Source organism: Podarcis liolepis, assembly GCF_965112155.1.
Source record: "Podarcis liolepis genome assembly, chromosome: 7".
NCBI classification, from domain to species: Eukaryota; Metazoa; Chordata; class Lepidosauria; order Squamata; family Lacertidae; genus Podarcis; species Podarcis liolepis.
Genome location: NC_139561.1, coordinates 82399609 through 82418341, shown reverse-complemented (window position 1 = coordinate 82418341; position 18733 = coordinate 82399609). Strand labels below are relative to the sequence as shown.

The window sequence follows — 18733 nt, the reverse complement described above, 5'->3', positions numbered from 1 at the left end:
ACCAAAGGCAACGTGGGCCTTGTGACCCAAGACAGGCCTGATTCCACCGTGAGTTTGTATCTGTTGCCCTCACTCATCTGTTTTCTCAGTTGAACAATGACTGTGTACTCCTTGTCTCTCTAGGGGCTGCTAAGACAGAGGTTTTTGCTGATGGCCATGGAAACAGAAGTGGAGCTCCTAAGTCTCAAGGCATAAAGGAACAATACCTCAGGGCTTATGCTTACTACAGAAGCTGTCCACAGTGGAGTTTTGAGGACCAAATAAAGAGGCCTGGAAGTCAGGACATAACCGCAAGGCTGGACAGTTGGAAACTTCAAACTAGTGCAGATTATGGCAGCCTGCTTGTTAACTGGCATGAATACCACAGCTGTTGAATACCACATTGCCTGTTTTGAGCCATCTGTACTGCTTGAAGTATCATTTCTGCAATCACTTTGAAGTGCTGATTATGACTTTTAAAAGGTGATCAGCCTGGTTTCCTCAAGGAATGTCTCCTCCCATATGAGCCTCCCTCATAGGAAGAACTTACAACAATGGCTTGGTCCAGCTTCTGTCTAATGAGGAAGTCATAAGAGGAACTGCTTTCCAAGAAATGGTTCTACTGTCACAGCCTTCCTGCTGGCTAAATAAGAAAAGAAAAGCAATAACCCTGTTTATTTCAGCTGGCCTGTGCTGCTTTGTGTTTCTTTCTCTTATTGCCCAGCTTCAATGGGGCATTGTGTTGTTGTTGTTGTTGTTGTTGTCGTTGTATTTTAAATCTGTAAACCACTGTGATATAGTTTATGAACAGATATATGTAAATTTCAAATAAAATAAATGTGCAGTCCTGAGTGTGTCTATTCTGAAGTCGTATTAATTTCAGCAGTTACTCTCAAGTAAGTATGCATAGGACAGGCTGCATTCTTACACCATATATAGAATCATAGAATCATAGAGTTGGAAGAGACCACAAGGGCCATCGAGTCCAACCCCCTGCCAAGCAGGAAACACCATCAGAGCACTCCTGACATATGGTTGTCAAGCCTCTGCTTAAAGACCTCCAAAGTAGGAGACTCCACCACACTCCTCGGCAGCAAATTCCACTGTCAAACAGCTCTTACTTTCAGGAAGTTCTTCCTAATGTTTAGGTGGAATCTTCTTTCTTGTAGTTTGGATCCATTGCTCCGTGTCCGCTTCTCTGGAGCAGCAGAAAACAACCTTTCTCCTTCCTGTATGTGACATCCTTTTATATATTTGAACATGGCTATCATATCACCCCTTAACCTCCTCTTCTCCAGGCTAAACATGCCCAGCTCCCTTAGCCGTTCCTCATAAGGCATCGTTTCCAGGCCTTTGACTATTTTGGTTGCCCTCCTCTGGACATGTTCCAGTTTGTCAGTGTCCTTCTTGAACTGTGGTGCCCAGAACTGGACACAGTACTCCAGGTGAGGTCTGACCAGAGCAGAATACAGTGGCACTATTACTTCCCTTGATCTAGATGCTATACTCCTATTGATGCAGCCCAGAATTGCATTGGCTTTTTTAGCTGCCGCGTCACACTGTTGGCTCATGTCAAGTTTGTGGTCAACCAAGACTCCTAGATCCTTTTCACATGTACTGCTCTCAAGCCAGGTGTCCCCCATCTTGCATTTGTGCCTCTCATTTTTTTTGCCCAAGTGCAATACTTTACATTTCTCCCTGTTAAAATTCATCTTGTTTGTTTTTGCCCAGTTCTCTAATCTGTCAAGGTCGTTTTGAAGTGTGATCCTGTCCTCTGGGGTGTTAGCCACCCCTCCCAGTTTGGTGTCATCTGCAAATTTGATCAGGATGCCCTTGAGTCCATCATCCAAGTCGTTGATAAAGATGTTGAATAAGACCGGGCCCAAGACAGAACCCTGTGGCACCCCACTAGTCACTCTTCTCCAGGATGAAGAGGAACCATTGATGAGCACCCTTTGGGTTCGATTAGTCAGCCAGTTACAAATCCACTGAGTGGTAGCAGAGTCAAGACCGCATTTTACCAGCTTCTTTACAAGAATATCATGGGGCACCTTGTCAAATGCCTTGCTGAAATCAAGGTAGGCTACATCCACTGCATTCCCTTCATCTACCAGGCTTGTAATTCCCATTGTAGATGTGCACCTGATTTAGGGAATAATAACCATTGGGAAAAGTTTGAATAGGTTCATGGAAAGCGAGGGAGAGGAGGGTGCTTGGTGCTACAGTCAAACCTCAGTTGTCAAACATAATCTGTTCCGGAAGACTATTTGACTTCCGAAACGTTCGACAACTGAAAGCGGAAGCCTCAATACAATAGGAAAACTCAAAACGGAAGCTGCGTAGCATGTTCGGCTTCCGGAAATCATTCGAAAACCGGAGCAGTTAATTCCAGGTTTTCGGTGTTCAGGAACCAAAACGTTCCAAAACAGAGGCATTTGGGAACCGAGGTTTGACTGTATCTTTCCCGTAAGGCTGTGGCAAATATTACAGCCAAGAACAGAACCAACCAGATCCCATGCCCAGCAAAGTGGAAACACAGAAAACCAGCAGCCATTTAACATCATCTCCTTCATGTCCACTGAGCTCTCAACTGTGGAGTTAGCACTTTTGCAAGTGCCTCACATGATGTTTGTTCTGGTCTTGCAAGGAATTCTTTACCAGATTTAGCTGTTGACAGAATGATACCTCCCTTTGTCTGCAATAGATAGGGAGGGTCCCTGACCATGGCTCTGTTTGTTCAGATCTTCTTCTATTGTGTGTGTATTTGGGACTGTTTGGGTGAAGTCAGGACCCACGCAGATAGCAAACTATCTCCTTCCCTCGTTTCCCAGCCCCCAAATGCCAAGGGTTTAAGTCAAGCAATGGAGCTATGGATGTGTGGAGTTTAGCATAGGCACAAACTCCTAGGGGCCGAGGTCCATTTGCCCACCCCCCTTAAAATATGTGAGGGGTCCAGCTCCCCCCCCAACAAAAGTTTAAATGGTGTGTGAGCACCATACCATGTGATTGATTATGTGGAGTGGTGCTTACCTGGGCCCCCAATATTTTATTCAAGTTGGCACCCCTGTAGTGTAGTAACTACAAAGTGGGCCATATGCCGTGGCAGATTGGGGTTATAGGGACACCCAGCAGCTGCCCGACGTGTATCACTTCCCACTTGCTTCTGTGGACTTGCATTTGTCAATTTACCTCTCATTCACTTTGGAGAGGTTCTTTCTCAGCTCTTCATGCTCTCTCTCTCTCTCTCTCTTAAGGACCCTGAGCTATTTAGTGTCTTAGGAAACTGGCCCGCCCCTCCGCCCACACACCCATTGCTTAATTCTTTCTCAAGCTCTGGGAGGAAGACCTTTCATTGCCTGCAGACAGCCACCCAATCTTAAACAACTCCTCACCCACAATAATACAACAACCTGACTTAACATGGACACTGGTACCAGAGCCTGCAATAAAGCCAGATGCCAACTTTGCTGTCACATACACCCGGACAACACCATTACTGGCCCCAACAACATCAAACATACCATCTCAGGACTATTTAATTGCTCATCTTCTAACATTGTGTATGCCATCAAATGCCAATAGTGCTCTTCAGCTCTCTATATTGGATAAATAGGCCAAACCCTATGCCAGGGGATAAATGGGACATAAATCTGGTACAGTGGTACCTCAGGTTACAGACGCTTTAGGTTACAGACACCACTAACCCAGAAATAGTACCTCGGGTTAAGAACTTTGCTTCAGGATGAGAACAGAAATTGAGCAGTGGCAGCACGGCGGCAGCGGGAGGCCCCATTAGCTAAAGTGGTGCTTCAGGTTAAGAACAGTTTCAGGTTAAGAACGGACCTCCAGAACGAATTAAGATCTTAACCCGAGGTACCACTGTATCAGGAATCACAAGACAGAGAAACCAGTAGGAGAACACTTCAATCTCCGAGGACATTCTATACAAGATCTCAAAGTAGCTGTCTTATTACAAAAGAATTTCAGAATAAGTTGCTGAATTGCGACGCAGGTGGTGCTGTGGGTTAAACCACAGACCCTAGGACTTGCCAATCAGAAGGTCACCGGTTCGAATCCCCGCGACGGGGTGAGCTCCTGTTGCTCAGTCCCTGCTCCTGCCAACCTAGCAGTTCAAAAGCACATCAAAGTGCAAGTAGATAAATAGACCTCCAGCGGAAAGGTCAACTGCGTTTCCGTGCGCTGCTCTGGTTCACCAGAAGCGGCTTAGTCATGCTGGCCATATGACCCGGAAGCTGTACGCCGGCTCCCTCGGCCAATAAAGCAAGATGAGTGCCACAACCCCAGAGTCGGCCACGACTGGACCTAATGGTCAGGGGTTCCTTTACCTTCACCAAACTTAAAACCATGGAGATACCTGGTATGAATAGAGACATTGGATTCTTATCTCATTATACATTATACATGATAAAGCTATTTTTAGCCATCTCACCCCTTGCTTTTTCCTGTAAGACCAATTGCAGTCGTTAACCACACCTATCAGGCAATCACCCATTCCCACCACCCTTCTGAGTAATACCCCTCCCCACCCTCTCACTATATATAAGCAGTTGCGTAGCGTGGGTTGTCAGCACCCGAGGCAAGGCAAGTAATTTGTGCCCCCAAACCCGTGGATTTGCGCCCCCTAACCCGTGGATTTGCGCCCCCTAACCCTAACCCCCAGATGTTGCTCCCGGTGCGGGCGGCCCCCCCTGCGCCCCCCACGCTACGCCACTGTATATAAGGGTCTGGTGACTTCTGTTTCAGTGTATCTGAAGAAGTGTGCATGCACACGAAAGCTCATGCCAATAACAAACTTAGCCGATCTCTACGGTGCTATTGGAAGGATTCCGCCCCCCCCCCCAATTGCTTAATTCCACCTGCCTTTCCTTTTGCTCGTTTCCCAGAATCGCGCTCCTTTCAGAGAAAGAGGGGCGGAGCCCGGGCACTTTCGCTTTCGGTCCTCGCATATCTTGAAGCCTCGCCAGGGCAATAAAGGAGGCTGGTTGGTCGCGACGACCTCCCATTTCCTGGAAGGGCAGCTGGGGCGCTGCAAGAGCTTTCGAGCCACAAAAGCGTCTTGCAATTCCCGAGTTCTTGCTCTTACCCCGAAGACGAGGCTTGAGCTTCTCCTGCCGTCTCCGCTGGGAACTCCGAGCAAGGCTCTCTCCCTCTTCCTGCCGGCCTGCCAGCTCGTCTGCAAGAGAGAACCCGCAACAATCGAGTCCGGTCAAGACCCATCCTCCCGAGGCCCGTCCCTGCAAAAAAGAAAACAACACCAAAAAGTAAGAAACGGCAGCTTCGCGATGTCGCTGTTGTTGTTAACCCCTAGCGCTCCTTTCTTTTTGCAAGGTAAACACGGCGCGGGAATCTTAGCCGAGGGAGTGTAGGAGCCAATTCGGAGGGGCCGAGGGGTTTTTGCTCCCCCAATAAAATATTTGAGCCCCCACCCCAAGTTGAAGGGCATTGTCATTCAAATAGGGTGTGTGCACCGTGTCATGATGTGATCGATTATGCGGGGTGGGGCTTACCTGGGCCTCCCCAATATTCAAGTTTTGACACACCTGCAAGGAAGGAAATCCTAGCAGCGGGGAGGTGGCTGGCAAGGAAAGGGTTAACCAAACATGCAAGTCCCGTGCCGCGCCCTCCCCCCCCCCCGCACTGACCTTTGCAGTGGAGACTTTTGCTTTCAAGCCTGCAGCGTGCAGCTAGAACTTTTGCTTCAACTTTTGCCGATAGTATAAATAATACGTGGCTCTTGCAACAGAGGCATGGGAGGGGCGGGAATTAAAATGTTGGCACGCCAGAATGTATTCTTAAATGGGGAGGGGGGCAGTTCTGCCGGCTTCACATCAGTTCCGATAAAATGAAACCCATAGGTGTGGTGCTGGGGGGGGGGGAATGGTGACAGCATGGACAAAGTCTACTTCCAGGTGTGCATGAAAGAAAAATGACAGCATCTAGGACAGATGTAGACTTGTCACAACTATCCTGAGAATGTCCAACTGGGTAACTTTCAGGTGCCAGAAGATATCTGGGATCCCAGTGAGGCGAAGCTGAATCGTGATTTGTGCCCTTCCTGAACTCTTTTTCCAGTCAGGTTCCACTCATTCACAGGCTCACAGGCAGAGACAAACTTGAATTGAATTGGACCACAAATCCCACCATCCCTAGTTAGCAGGACCAGTTGTCAGGGATGATGGGAACTGTAGTCCAAAAACAACTGGAGACCCAAGTTTGGGAAACACTGACTCACTAATAGGCAGAGACACACTTGAGTTTCCACTGTGTTGTGAGCTCCTCTGTTTTCCTTTTGCAGACCCATCATCTTTTGCACGATGGCCCCAGGGCAGGTCCACATGGCGGCTCCTGTTTGCCTAATTGAGAACATGCTGGACGGGAAGCTTGTGGTGAACCGGGAGGCTGCAGAGGTGCTTGCCAGGATCCGCCAGCCGGTGGTGGTGGTGGCCATTGTGGGGTTGTACCGCACTGGCAAGTCCTACCTCATGAACAGGCTTGCCGGCAAGAGAAAAGGTGACTGGCTTCATGAATATTCCCCGTTACTCAAGGGAAGGGCTGGAGTCTAGTAGCTTCGCATGAGGAGCAAGGCAGTGGAGTCTGGTGTGTCTGGAACAGGGTATCAGAGCCCCTGGGTGTTCTGCCTAGCCTGGGGAGAAGCATGGAGGAAGAGGTGTAAATTAATATTTATACAGAACCAGAGGAGAGATAGGACTTTGAGGCAGAGGTTTGGGGTCCCCACTCAGCAGAATTCACAGGAGGGTCCAGAAATACGACAGGTTATTTTTTATTACGTATATATATACCCCAAGTTTCCTCCAAGGAGCTCCAGGTGGTATTCAGTTTTCCCCATATACATTTTATGCTCACAGCAACCCTTTGAGATAGGTTCAGCTGAGAGACAGCAACTAGGGTAGGCAAGCTAAGGCCCGTGGGCCAGATGCGGCCCAATCGCCTTCTCAATCCAGCCCTCAGACAGTCCTGGAATCAGAATGAGTAGAATGTGTCCTTTTATTTAAAATGCATCTCTGGGTTATTTGTGGGACATAGGAATTTGTTCATTCCCCCCCCCCTTCAAAATATAGTCTGGCCCTCCACATGGTCTGAGGGACGGTGGACAGGGTCACAGCTGAAAAAGGTTACTGACCCCTGAAGGTCTCCCCGTGTGGATTCCAACTCCGTTCTTCCACATCCTAGTCCCAAGTTCAATGTGCACGACACTTTACAGCTTACATAGGTTCTTCTTTGTTATGTGCACTTAAGTTTTCATTCACTAAGGGGACAGGTGCTAGGGGTTTATACCAGAAAGAGTTCAACATCTGATCCCTCTTTACGCAGAAGTCAGGTCACATCTGCACCATAAACCTAAAGCCTGGGAACTGTAGTTTACTACTTGCTGAGCTACTATTCCCAGCACCCAAGCAAAATACAGTTCCCATGATTCTTGGGGTGTGTGTGGAACTCGTGTGCTTTAAAGCTATGATGGGGCTGTGACAAATGTTTCATTGAGTTCAGTGGGGTTTCCCAGTGCCCTGCGCCTTAAGCCATGGCACCTGTTGTTTTCTCTCTCTGAATCATTGCCTGCTCTTTCCTCAGGTTTTTGTTTGGGTGCCACAGTGCAGGGGCTTACAAAGGGCATCTGGATGTGGTGCCTCCCTCACCCCCACAGGCCTGACCTCACACTGCTGTTGCTGGACACAGAAGGGTTGGGTGATGTGCAGAAGGTGAGCTGGGGGAGATGGCAGCTGGCATGACAGCGGAAGACTAGCCCTTTCGAAAGAGCCTTGTGGCAAAATATGCTGACCTGGTGTTAAGAATACCACAACACACACGTAACTGGCTGTAAAGTAACATAACATTATATAATAACATTACAGTGGTACCTCAGGTTACATACGCTTCAGGTTACATAAGCTTCAGGTTACAGACTCCGCTAACCCAGAAATAGTGCTTCAGGTTAAGAACTTTGCTTCAGGGTGAGAACAGAAATCGGGCTCCGGCGGCATGGCGGCAGCAGGAGGCCTCATTAGCTAAAGTGGTGCTTCAGGTTAAGAACAGTTTCAGGTTAAGTATGGACCTCCGGAACGAATTAAGTACTTAACCCGAGGTACTACTGTATATATAATTGTTATATCAAAAAATCGCAAACCACAGTTCCTGGTGGCAATAACATATCATATTACTATTAACCTTCTATATGTTTTTATTGTAACGTCCAAGGATAGTCAAGTCCAAAGATTGCCAAGTCCAACGATTACAACGTACGGTTCCTGTGGGCAACGACATTTCATACTGATATCTTCCTTCTGCATCATCCTATGTCTTAAGAGTGTAACAAACTTAGTAACAATAAGGCAGCTGATGAAAGACCAGTTCTCAGGATACACCCTTGTTTCACCCATTGGGCTTCTTCAGTGACAAGGTTTTCAGGAGATTTTCCAGGAGGTTTTTTTCAGCCGAAATAGTCCACAGGAACGCAGAAGTTGCCAGTCAGAGACAAGTGTGTGTTGTGGTATTCTGAACATGATTTTTGTAATGAAGCAATTGTGGTGTGTGTTGACCTGGTGTTAATGGCAATGGTGTCTACCAGAGAGGTGGCAGAACTGAGTTCTGGCTGAAACCCCCCGGTGGTATCTGATATTTATATTTCTGTTTCAGGGAAACACACAGAACGACTCGTGGATCTTTGCCCTGGCCATTCTGCTCAGCAGCACCCTGGTGTACAACAGCATAGGCACCATTGACCAAAATGCGCTGGAGAACCTGCAGTATCCTTTTGGGGCATCAGAAATCCCAGCTGGGCTTGCGTGCTTGGCCTGGAGGATCTAGGAGGAGGCAGTTGTAGGTTGTCCCCCTAGGAGTTTCACTCCATGGGAGACAGATCTCTTGATGCAGAAGCAGGTGGGATGAACTCTCCTAGTCTGAGACTCCATGATGCTTAGAGTGGTCTGCAGGATGCTGAGGAACGATGGGGTGGTGCAGGAGGAAACACAGAGGGGATGCAGCCGATAGAAGAGGCAGGCAATCTCCCAGGATCGGAAGGTGGGTGAGGAGCTCATTGGGACACGCTGTGAGGGGGGTGGATCAGTGATTTACAGCTGCAAATTGGGAACCTCCACAGATATGTTTTACAGATAGATAAGGGGTGGGGGTGCAGGCAGGAACTCCAGAAGGCATAAAATTAGGAATTGGCCTTAAGGTGTGAAAATGAGAGATGTCAGCCCCTTGCCACAAAACCCTGCCTAAATTACAATTGCAATACAGTCGTACCTTGGTTGCTGAATGCCTTGGATCTCGTGCATTTCTGTTCCCGAGCGATCGAAAACTGGAAGTGAGTGTTCCGGTTTTTGAATGATTTTCGGAAGCCGAATGTCTGGCACGGCTTCCGATTGGCTGCCAGAGCTTCCTGCAGCCAATCAGAAGCTGCACTTTCGTTTCCAACCGTTTTGGAAGTTGAACAGCCCTCCAGAACAGATTCCGTTCCACTTCCAAGGTACGACTATATGTGGTCTTTCTGTAGTGTAAATCTCTCTGCTCAAAAGCTGTATCATCATTTCCGGCCAGCCCACAACTGCAGGTTCAAACAGGCCCCAAACCAGCCCTGGAATTGTTTTCCTTAGCACTCCCCAGCTACGTCACTGAGCTGACAAAAAGGATTAAAGCCAAAGCTTCCTCCGGGGAAGATGAAGAAGAGGAGAACTCTGCCGAATTTGTCCGTTTCTTCCCAGACTTCATCTGGGCAGTGCGGGATTTCACACTACAGCTGGAGATAGATGGACACCCCGTCACTGAGGACGGGTACCTGGAGAATGCATTGAGACTGCAGAAAGGTACAGTAACTGCAAGAAAGAAAATGCAGTGTCTGAGATGGAGAGAGGACAACGTTAGTTGAGAGGTGCACAAATGATCTAAGTCAAAAAGGCCTAATATTCAGGTGGGTGAATGTATCGAGTCACATAGCCACTGAGGGCTAAAGAGGTTGAACTGATTTCCCCTGTGCTACATGGAGCAAGACACAGAGATATATCCCACTGGGTCCTGAGGCACATGTCTCTGGCTGCAGACTGCATGAGTAATAACTCTTCATGCCAATCCCCAATTGTATTCCCAGGGAGGTTTACAAACACCCTACAACAATTACAATGTCAATACCCAAACTGTAAAAGCTAAAAGCCACAAAACCTCATGCCACCAAGCTAAGTTGCTTGTACAGTTGGACTGGGCTCCCTGAAACTCCTATGACATAGGAGTCTTACCTGCTAATCTCAAATATACACATGCGAGCTGTAAGTGCACTATGAAGAGGGAAATATATACAGTGGTACCTCGTGTTACAGATGCTTCAGGTTACAGACGCTTCAGGTTACAGACTCTGCTAACCCAGAAATAGTACCTCGGGTTAAGAACTTTGCTTCAGGATGAGAACAGAACTTGCGCCGTGGTGGCACAGCAGCAGCAGCGGGAGGCCCCATTAGCTAAAGTGGTGCTTCAGGTTAAGAACAGTTTCAGGCTAAGAATGGACCTCCGGAACGAATTAAGTACTTAACCCGAGGTACCACTGTACTCAGAGCAAGGCCATAACATTGGAGTGCTGAAACAGAGAGCAATATCCTAACTCTGTTTACAGCAAGCCCTGGGACCTCAGGTGTCAGTCGAGTTGGCATGGAGACTTGAATGTTTACAGGGAACCAGGTGAGTTTGCTCCACCAGGGAGATGGTTGGCACATTTTGTGTGGAATTTGGCGATAGTAACAGATTGTCTTGTGTACTCTCACTTCTCCCCCAGGTAATAGTGAGCAAATCCAGAGGTGCAACATGCCCAGGTCGTGTATCCGGAGATTCTTCCCTTCGCGGAAATGTTTCACGTTTGACCGCCCAGCTAGCAGGAAAAAGTTGTCCCGGCTGGAGGAACTGGAAGAAGATGATTTGGAGGAAGATTTCTTGGAGCCGGTGGCTCGTTTCTGCCAACACATCTGGGAGACATCTCGACCCAAGACAGTCCCGGGAGGCCAAGTTGTGACAGGAATAAGTAGGGAACATTTTTAAAAGATTGTAGGCTGGGGTTGGTGGGTAGGGAACCATTCTGATTAGAGTAATTAGTTTTACCCAGTGCCGTTCTAATAATACTAATAACTGGTCTCAATCTGGGAACCCCATGGATGGGGGGCTTTTTCCTCCAGAGCAGTTTGGGGGTGTAGGAAGCTGTCAGCTTGAGGTGAATGGTGTTACTCAGCTACCAGCCAAGAAGGGATCAGGTGACATCAGAAACCAATAGTGACCCACCTGACTGTAGAAAATGCTTTAGTTTGCCTTGCTCTGCAGTTTGATAATTTCTTTGTTCACGTCCAGGCTGAATTGCATGTAAACTGCTCACTTGATTGGCTGCTGAACATCATTTAGCTAGAATTTATTTTGAAAACTATATACACAGAATAAAATACAGTAACGATTCTGTGATGAAACCCAAATTCTACTTTCAGAGAAATTTGCTTGCGCCATTTGTGCAGAAAGCAACATTGTATGCATTGTTTTAAACTCTTACATCATTTATTATGCTTCTGCAGCAAGCAAGGACTTGAACCCATGACATTTGGCTACTAAAAAGCCTGTTCACCCCCCTCCCCCTTTTATTTATTGAGAATTAATAGACCCAAACACTTCCATGCCTATTTCTGCAGAGTTAATTCCCCATGGTGCCGCTAATATAGGGGCTTTGTTCTTTGTTTTGTTGATGTTTTATTTCTTGTATTCAATAAAATATTGGTTCTGAGCTGGGTTCTGAGCCCAGTTGTACTGTTTCGTACTTATCACAGTGTGGCCCCACGGCTGCAGGATACACACTGTGCTGACAATGAGTTATGGATTGGGCTGCTTCCAGTTTTGGCAAGAACCAGAAGTATGGAAGGCAATAATACATATGCAGCATAGAGGTAAAGGTAAAGGGACCCCTGACCATTAGGTCCAGCCGTGACCGACTCTGGGGTTGCAGCGCTCATCTCGCTTTAATGGCCAAGGGAGCTGGCGTACAGCTTCCTGGTCATGTGGCCAGCATGACTAAGCTGCTTCTGGTGAACCAGAGCAGCACACGGAAACACTGTTTACGTTCCCGCCGGAGTGATACCTATTTATCTACTTGCACTTTGATGTGCTTTCGAACTGCTAGGTTGGCAGGAGCAGGGACCGAGCAATGGGAGCTCACCCCATCGTGGGGATTCGAACCACCGACCTTCTGATCTGCAAGTTCTAGGATCTGTGGTTTAACCCACAGCGCCACTCGCGTCCTGTAGCATAGAGAGGTAATAATAATTAGGAATGAGATGTGGGTGCAGGGCAGAGAATAGTAATCTCTGCTTTTTAAGCATTCCCAAGTGCTTCCTTCATATTTCAGGTTATTTTCTACAGGCATGAGGGCTACAACATTACTTTTAAAAACATGTCTTCTCAGCCTCTTGTTTTGTGCAGAATATCTATTTCTTTTCTTTTATGAGAACAGTGGATGACGTGTCCCCAGTTATAGTACAAACGTTTGAAAGATGTTTGACTCGGGATACATTTCCTTGGCGTACAAAAGTTAAGTGGGATGGGCATTCCTGTTCTGCCATTTCTGATTTGGTGACTTTGCCCAATTCTTCCCTCTTCAGTGCTTCAGAACCTGGTGAAGACCTATGTCAATGCTATCAACAGTGGGGATTTGCCCTGCTTGGAGAATGCCGTGCTGGCCCTGGCAGAGATCGAGAACGCAGCAGCTGTGTGTGATGCCATTTCCTGTTACGAAGAGCGGATGGGGCAGCGGTTGAAGCTGCCCACGGGCTCCGTCAATGAGCTGCTGGCGGTGCACGCCGAGTGTGAGAGGGAAGCCACTGGCATCTTCATGGCCCGTGCCTTTGGCGATGCTTTGGTAAAAAAATCACAAGAGAAGCTTGAGGTAAATCTGTTCTCTTTTTTTTTAAAAAAAACACACACCTCTGCCAGCGTGGCATATCAGGGAGTCTCCTCTGCCTGAAGTTGTGTTGAACTGCTGCCAGTCAGTGCAGAAAGAGTCATAGAATTGTACAGTTGGAAGGGGCCACGAGGGTCCTCTAGTCCAACCTCTGCAATACAGGGATATTTTTACCCAACATGGGGCTCAACGTGGTTGCTCAACATGAGACAGGATTAAGAGTCTGATGCTCTACTGGCTGAGCTGCCCCAAGGATAGACAATACTGGTCTGACTCTGTACGAGGGAGCTTCCTGTGTTCCTACATAAATGTTAATTGGCTGAAGGAAACGTTTAGAAGAAAATAAGATCTGGAAAAAATAAATAAAACTTAGCAGAATACAGTGGTACCTCAGGTTACAGATGCTTCAGGTTACAGACTCCGCTAACCCAAAAATAGTACCTCGGGTTAAGGACTTTGCTTCAGGATGAGAACAGAAATTGCATGGTGGCAGCGGGAGGCCCCATTAGCTAAAGTGGTACCTCAGGTTCAGAACAATTTCAGGTTAAGAACGGACCTCCAGAACGAATTAAGTTCTTAACCTGAGGTACCACTGTAAACACTTACCTAGCTTAGCTCTGAGCATCACAGCTAGGAGGGCCTTCCAAAACTCGCACGGTTTTCTAAAAATCTCACTTCAGAATGGAGACAGCCTCTTGTTATCCAAAGGCAAAAAGGAACATAGAAAGGTGACATAAAGCAGGCTGGTGTAAGCTAAGCTGGTGTAAAATTATACACCAAACTCCATTGAGCTACTACTTGCCTAGCAATCCTAAGCCTGGCAGAGGTAGAACAAACCTTTAAAATAAGTGTTTGAACTGCACCATCCCCTTGGCCATCTGAGTTTTCATTGGGTTTCCAGGTCATATGACTGAGCAGAATAGACTTAGGATCCCCCCCCCCCGGTCCTGCCCCCATCATGCTCCTTAAATGCCCCCTTTTCAGGCTTTAGGCCAGCTCAAGATGTGAGTCATGGCTGAACCGGGATCAGGGGGATACTCTGGAGTATCCCTGACTGAACCAAGCATGAGGGAGCGAAGCCAGCATAGCTTGCTTGTGTGGGGAACTTCCTGGCTCAGCCAGAGAGCCGCTGGATCCTAGCCCGTTCATCATGGAGCATCTTGCTGTAGGATTGCTCGCTTAGTTACCTGTGAAAGACACATTCTCCAGATGAAATGGAAGACAACACATATCCCAGAAGACTGGTAGGATTGCAATTTGATAAGGTACGCACTTAGTTTTTAACTTTAGGAAAGGTGGAGCCAGACAATTTAAACTGGCCTACATTTTAGAAATGCAGCCGTTATAGATCATTGATGTTGTAGCCAGTTCCCACGATTTTTGGTGGGAGTGGGGACAGCTAAGTCAATTGAAATTTGTACTGTAGTTTTGATGTGGCCTTGTTAGTAAGTCTTTCCACTAAAGAGGAAAAGCTTTTTCATCATTATTAACAGATCATCTTTCTGCCAATTTTCTGTCTCTTGTAGCAAGAGCTGAAGCAGAAAAAGGAAGAATTCTGCAGGAAGAATGAGCAGGCATCTTTTGACCGCTGCTTTGCCGTGCTGACGGATCTTTCCCAGGAGCTAGAAGATGAGCTCCGGATGGGAATTTATTCTGTGCCTGGTGGCTACCAGCGTTATCTGAAGAAACGGGACGAAATAGAGAAGAAATACCACTTGGTACCTGAAAAAGGAATTCAGGTAGGGCAGGAAGCCAGCATTTCTGTGATATCCAAAGAATGAGCATTCTTATACTGAGGACAGATCCAAACTTTAGACCTGGGGTGCAATACTGTGAATATTTTCTTGGGAGTAAGCCCCACTGAATTCAATAGGGCTTGATTCAAAGTGAATTAGTTTGTTCGTCTACTTACCAAGATGAATAAACTCTGTTCAATGAAAAATATATTAAATTGGTTTACATAAAATAGTTTAAAAGACCTTTGACTTGTAGGCTATGTGAGAAGGATTAGGGACCACTATTATCAATTTCTCAGCGCCTTATTAAGATACAATTATTAATTTACTATACACCAATTTTTGCCCTTAATCACAATATATAATCTCGTCTGTCCCCCCATTATACTGTAAAATGAATAACTTTTGCTCTCAATGTGTTATCAGGCAGACAAAGCTCTTGAAGAATTCCTGAAATCCAAGCAGACGGTGGCAAACTCTCTCCTTCAGATGGACCACGCCCTGACCGACAAACAGAAGGAAATTGAAGGTGCATATCTAAATTATATGTATTAGAAAGTAAACGTCATGGCCTTCTCTGGCTGGACTGAGTTCCCAGGGAAGGGTTACAGTTGTGGTACCTTTTTGCAGAATGGCATAGCGACAGATGTAGTATTCTCATCTTCAGGCAAGGAGAGAACATTGAACAGAACACAGGGTGAAGGGGAGATAGCGGCGAGGGATGGCAGCCCCCTCAGTATTCATGTTGTCTCTTTTCCTTCGCTGGCCCCCAGCCCAGCGCGCTAAGGCCGAAGCAGTCCAGCTGCAGCAGAAGCTGTTGGAACAGGAGCAGGCCAGACTGAAGCAAATGATGGAGGATGAGAAGCGAAGCAACGATGAACAGCTCCGGCTGTTGAAGGAGAAGATGGAGAAAGAGAAGAAGTTGATGGAAGAGGAAACAGAAAAGATGATACGGCATAAACTCAAGGTAAAGAGAGCTGAGTCAGATGCAGACTGACCCATTGGAAGATTCAATATTTAGGCCAGGGGTGGGGAGTCTGTGGTCCTCCAGATGTGGCTGGAGCCAACTCTCTCCTTTCCCAGTCAGTATGGCCAGTGTTCATGGACCAGAAAAATCTGGAGGGTCCCATTTCCCCTGCTCCTGCTTTCTTTTTAGGATGCTGCATAGAAGCCAAATTCTTCCTCCATTCAAGGCCAGATCTAGTTCACAGATAGCCTCCTTTACCCTTCTAAATGTCTCAACATAAACCATACATTCCCGGATATGCCATCACCCTCTTTATACAGGCCACATAACCCTATGTCTTTCAAGCAAAATCAAGAACAAATTACCGTATTTTTCGCTCTATAACACGCACCAGACCATAACACGCACGTAGTTTTTAGAGGAGGAAAACAAGAAAAAAATAATATTGTAAACGAAATAGTGGATATATGATTTTTGTGGTTCATGCTGTGGCCACAGACATGTGATCTGACAGTGAGTTTGGAGTAGCCCAATGCAAAAATCCTGAGGATCCATGTGGATGCATGCTTTGTAACCACGGAGGAGGGAAGGAAGAGGAACCATGGATCCTCTGCTCACGACTGCAGCAGATCCCCCCGCCACCCGCAGGCATTCACTCCATAACACGCACAGGCATTTCCCCTTACTTTCTAGGAGGAAAAAAGTGAGTGTTATGGTGCAAAACATACAGCATTTAATGCTTTAAAGGTGATTGCCGTCACCTTGATTTGTGCCTGGAAAATCCTTAACTAGAGAACCTGCTTTAAAATGGGCATAATATGCTCTTACAGGCAAGAAAGCTGCACTGTCTGGGAGCTTTTCAGTGACTCACTGTGGCTTGGTAAAACCTAGGTTCCATATATTCAATAGACGTTAGCTGGCGTTTCTACAGTACTTTTCCTGAGTGTTCAAACAACTTCTTATACAATTCCTTTGTTCTCTTTATAACAACCCCTTCAGGTGGGTCAGGATCTAATTTTGCCCATACAGTATAGGATGGAATAGTCCGCATAGTACCCTCCAAATGTTAGTGGCCTCCAGCTCCCATCGGCCTCAGCCAGTGGTCATGGATGATGAGAGTCCATTAATATTTGTAGCATTGACCGTATCTCTTATCTGTGAAGGTATGGGTCCAGCTGGGATTGAGAGATATTGGCTTGCCTGAGGACACAGAGCAGGACTGAGTTGAATTTTGTTTGTTGCGCACAGCCAAGCTTCTGTTGCTGTTAACCACGTCATTTTTGCACATAGCCCTATATGCTCAAAATAAAAAAGCAGGTCTAGTTTGGAGACAGTTGGTTTAATGGGAGGCCATTTGGCAACACAGTGGGAAATGCATTGGTTGGCTACGAAAACGCAACTGCCACACAAAGTGGTCCAGGTCTGGCCTGATCCCATCCCTGTTCATAGATGCTGACCCATTTCTTATCCATCCATCAACTAAACTGTCTCTGTGTGCTTCTCAACTTCCCAGGAACAAGAGGAACTCCTGAAGGAAGGATTTCAGCAGAGGGCCAATGGGATGGAAGATGAAATCCAACGTCTCAAAGAAGAAAATAATAACTCCAATGCGGCCCTTATGCTGTCTGCTATAGAAAAAGGGGCGGCAGCTGTATCATCTATAGCAGCACAGCTTTTGCACTACAAGATCTTTTCCAGTGCTCTAAATCAACAAAAGAGTGAAAGTGCACCACAGAGTGTAGGAAGCACACCAAGGAGTAAAAACCCACTGTTGCAAAATGAGAGTCAGACAGACAAGTAGAAGGTGTCAAGCAAGTAACTCTGCCAGGTGAAAAACCTGGGAGCTCTTCTTTTATTGAATGTTAACAAGCATTGCAATGGGTGTGCTAGTTGCTGATTGGTTGTTACGAAGACAAAGAAACTCATTTCTTATTGGGTAGTATAGTTACAAGGAGGGATTAAATAAGTATGTTAATCTTCAATACATCAAAGGGTAAGAAAGAACTTGAGCTCAGACACTTATGACAACTCCTTATCAAATTAAAACTAGAGATTGATTATAGCATGACTTAAAGCAATTACTAATTATTTAGCATAACATAAAGAATATAATTGGGAGCGAATAAACATCAACTTTTTGACCTGTGCACAATGAGGAGAGATCTTTGGTATGTGGCCTTGGTACGTTACACACTTAGTAGCAAGAAGAGAAATTATTAGCAAGAGAGGAGATTATAAATGAGATTTCCCAGAATGCAATAGGAAGAAGAAGAAGCAAGGCTTCCCATGATAAAATCACATGCCTGTCTGGGAAGAGTGGGGGAGCAGAAGGCGGCCTTATCTCTTCCGCTGTATGTACTGTTTTAAGGAGTCATTTGGCGCCTAGCTTATATATCTGAGTTTCTAACTGGCTAGAGAACTAAGTGAATAGTTGTGTCCAACTTGTTTTCTTATATGCTATTTCTTTTCAGGCATGCAAAACTGTATAGAAAACAAATAAATGAAATAAATGGCCTGGTCTTTGCCTATAGCCTTATGATTTTATGCCTCTTCCAGCAAATCTTGCAGCCAAGCTGGTGCCAAACACATTGCTCTGCTTTCCTTTGGACCACATCAGTGAGGCTGAGAACCAGGGTCTTGTCGGCTGGGCAGCCCAGGACCTCCATACACGCTGCCCAGGGTTGCATCATGGAGAGATCACTTCAGTGCTTCTAATGCAGCAAAAACAACACGGGAGACAGACGTTTAAAAGTTACCGGTCTCTGCAGCCACAACCAGTGCTGTGATTTTCCAGCGGGTTGGCTTCACCCCCGGAGGTGCACTCCATTGTCTCTTGAGACAGATGCCAACAAATGGCACATGCAGGGGAAATAGCAGAGGACAGGCATGAAAACTGGGCAAAAGCAGGGAATTAGGCAAAACCACAGAGTACTAAAAAAAAGCCTGGCTGTCACTCACTGTTTGCTGTTCAGGAATTAATGGGAAGTTTTTTCACTGTATGAAATGTGAAACTTGATTGCTGATAATCAGGCATTTGAGACTGTACAAGTAGATGACTGGCCCAGCCCTGTCAATAGGCGGAGTGACACGGGTGCC

General features: G+C 46.5%; 1 protein-coding gene across 1 annotated transcript; it reads left to right on the top strand.

The window, feature by feature from the left end:
• The first annotated feature begins 4898 nt into the window (after nucleotides 1-4898).
• LOC310712450 (guanylate-binding protein 1-like) lies at nucleotides 4899-17789 on the top strand. Its single transcript, XM_083515520.1, has 11 exons — nucleotides 4899-5261; nucleotides 6296-6510; nucleotides 7591-7718; nucleotides 8653-8762; nucleotides 9625-9824; nucleotides 10781-11023; nucleotides 12636-12919; nucleotides 14461-14673; nucleotides 15097-15199; nucleotides 15444-15637; nucleotides 17151-17789. The coding sequence occupies exons 2-11, from the start codon at nucleotides 6315-6317 to the stop codon at nucleotides 17436-17438; spliced, it is 1959 nt and encodes a 652-aa protein (XP_083371646.1). The 5' UTR covers nucleotides 4899-5261; nucleotides 6296-6314; the 3' UTR covers nucleotides 17439-17789.
• Nucleotides 17790-18733: the final 944 nt, after the last annotated feature.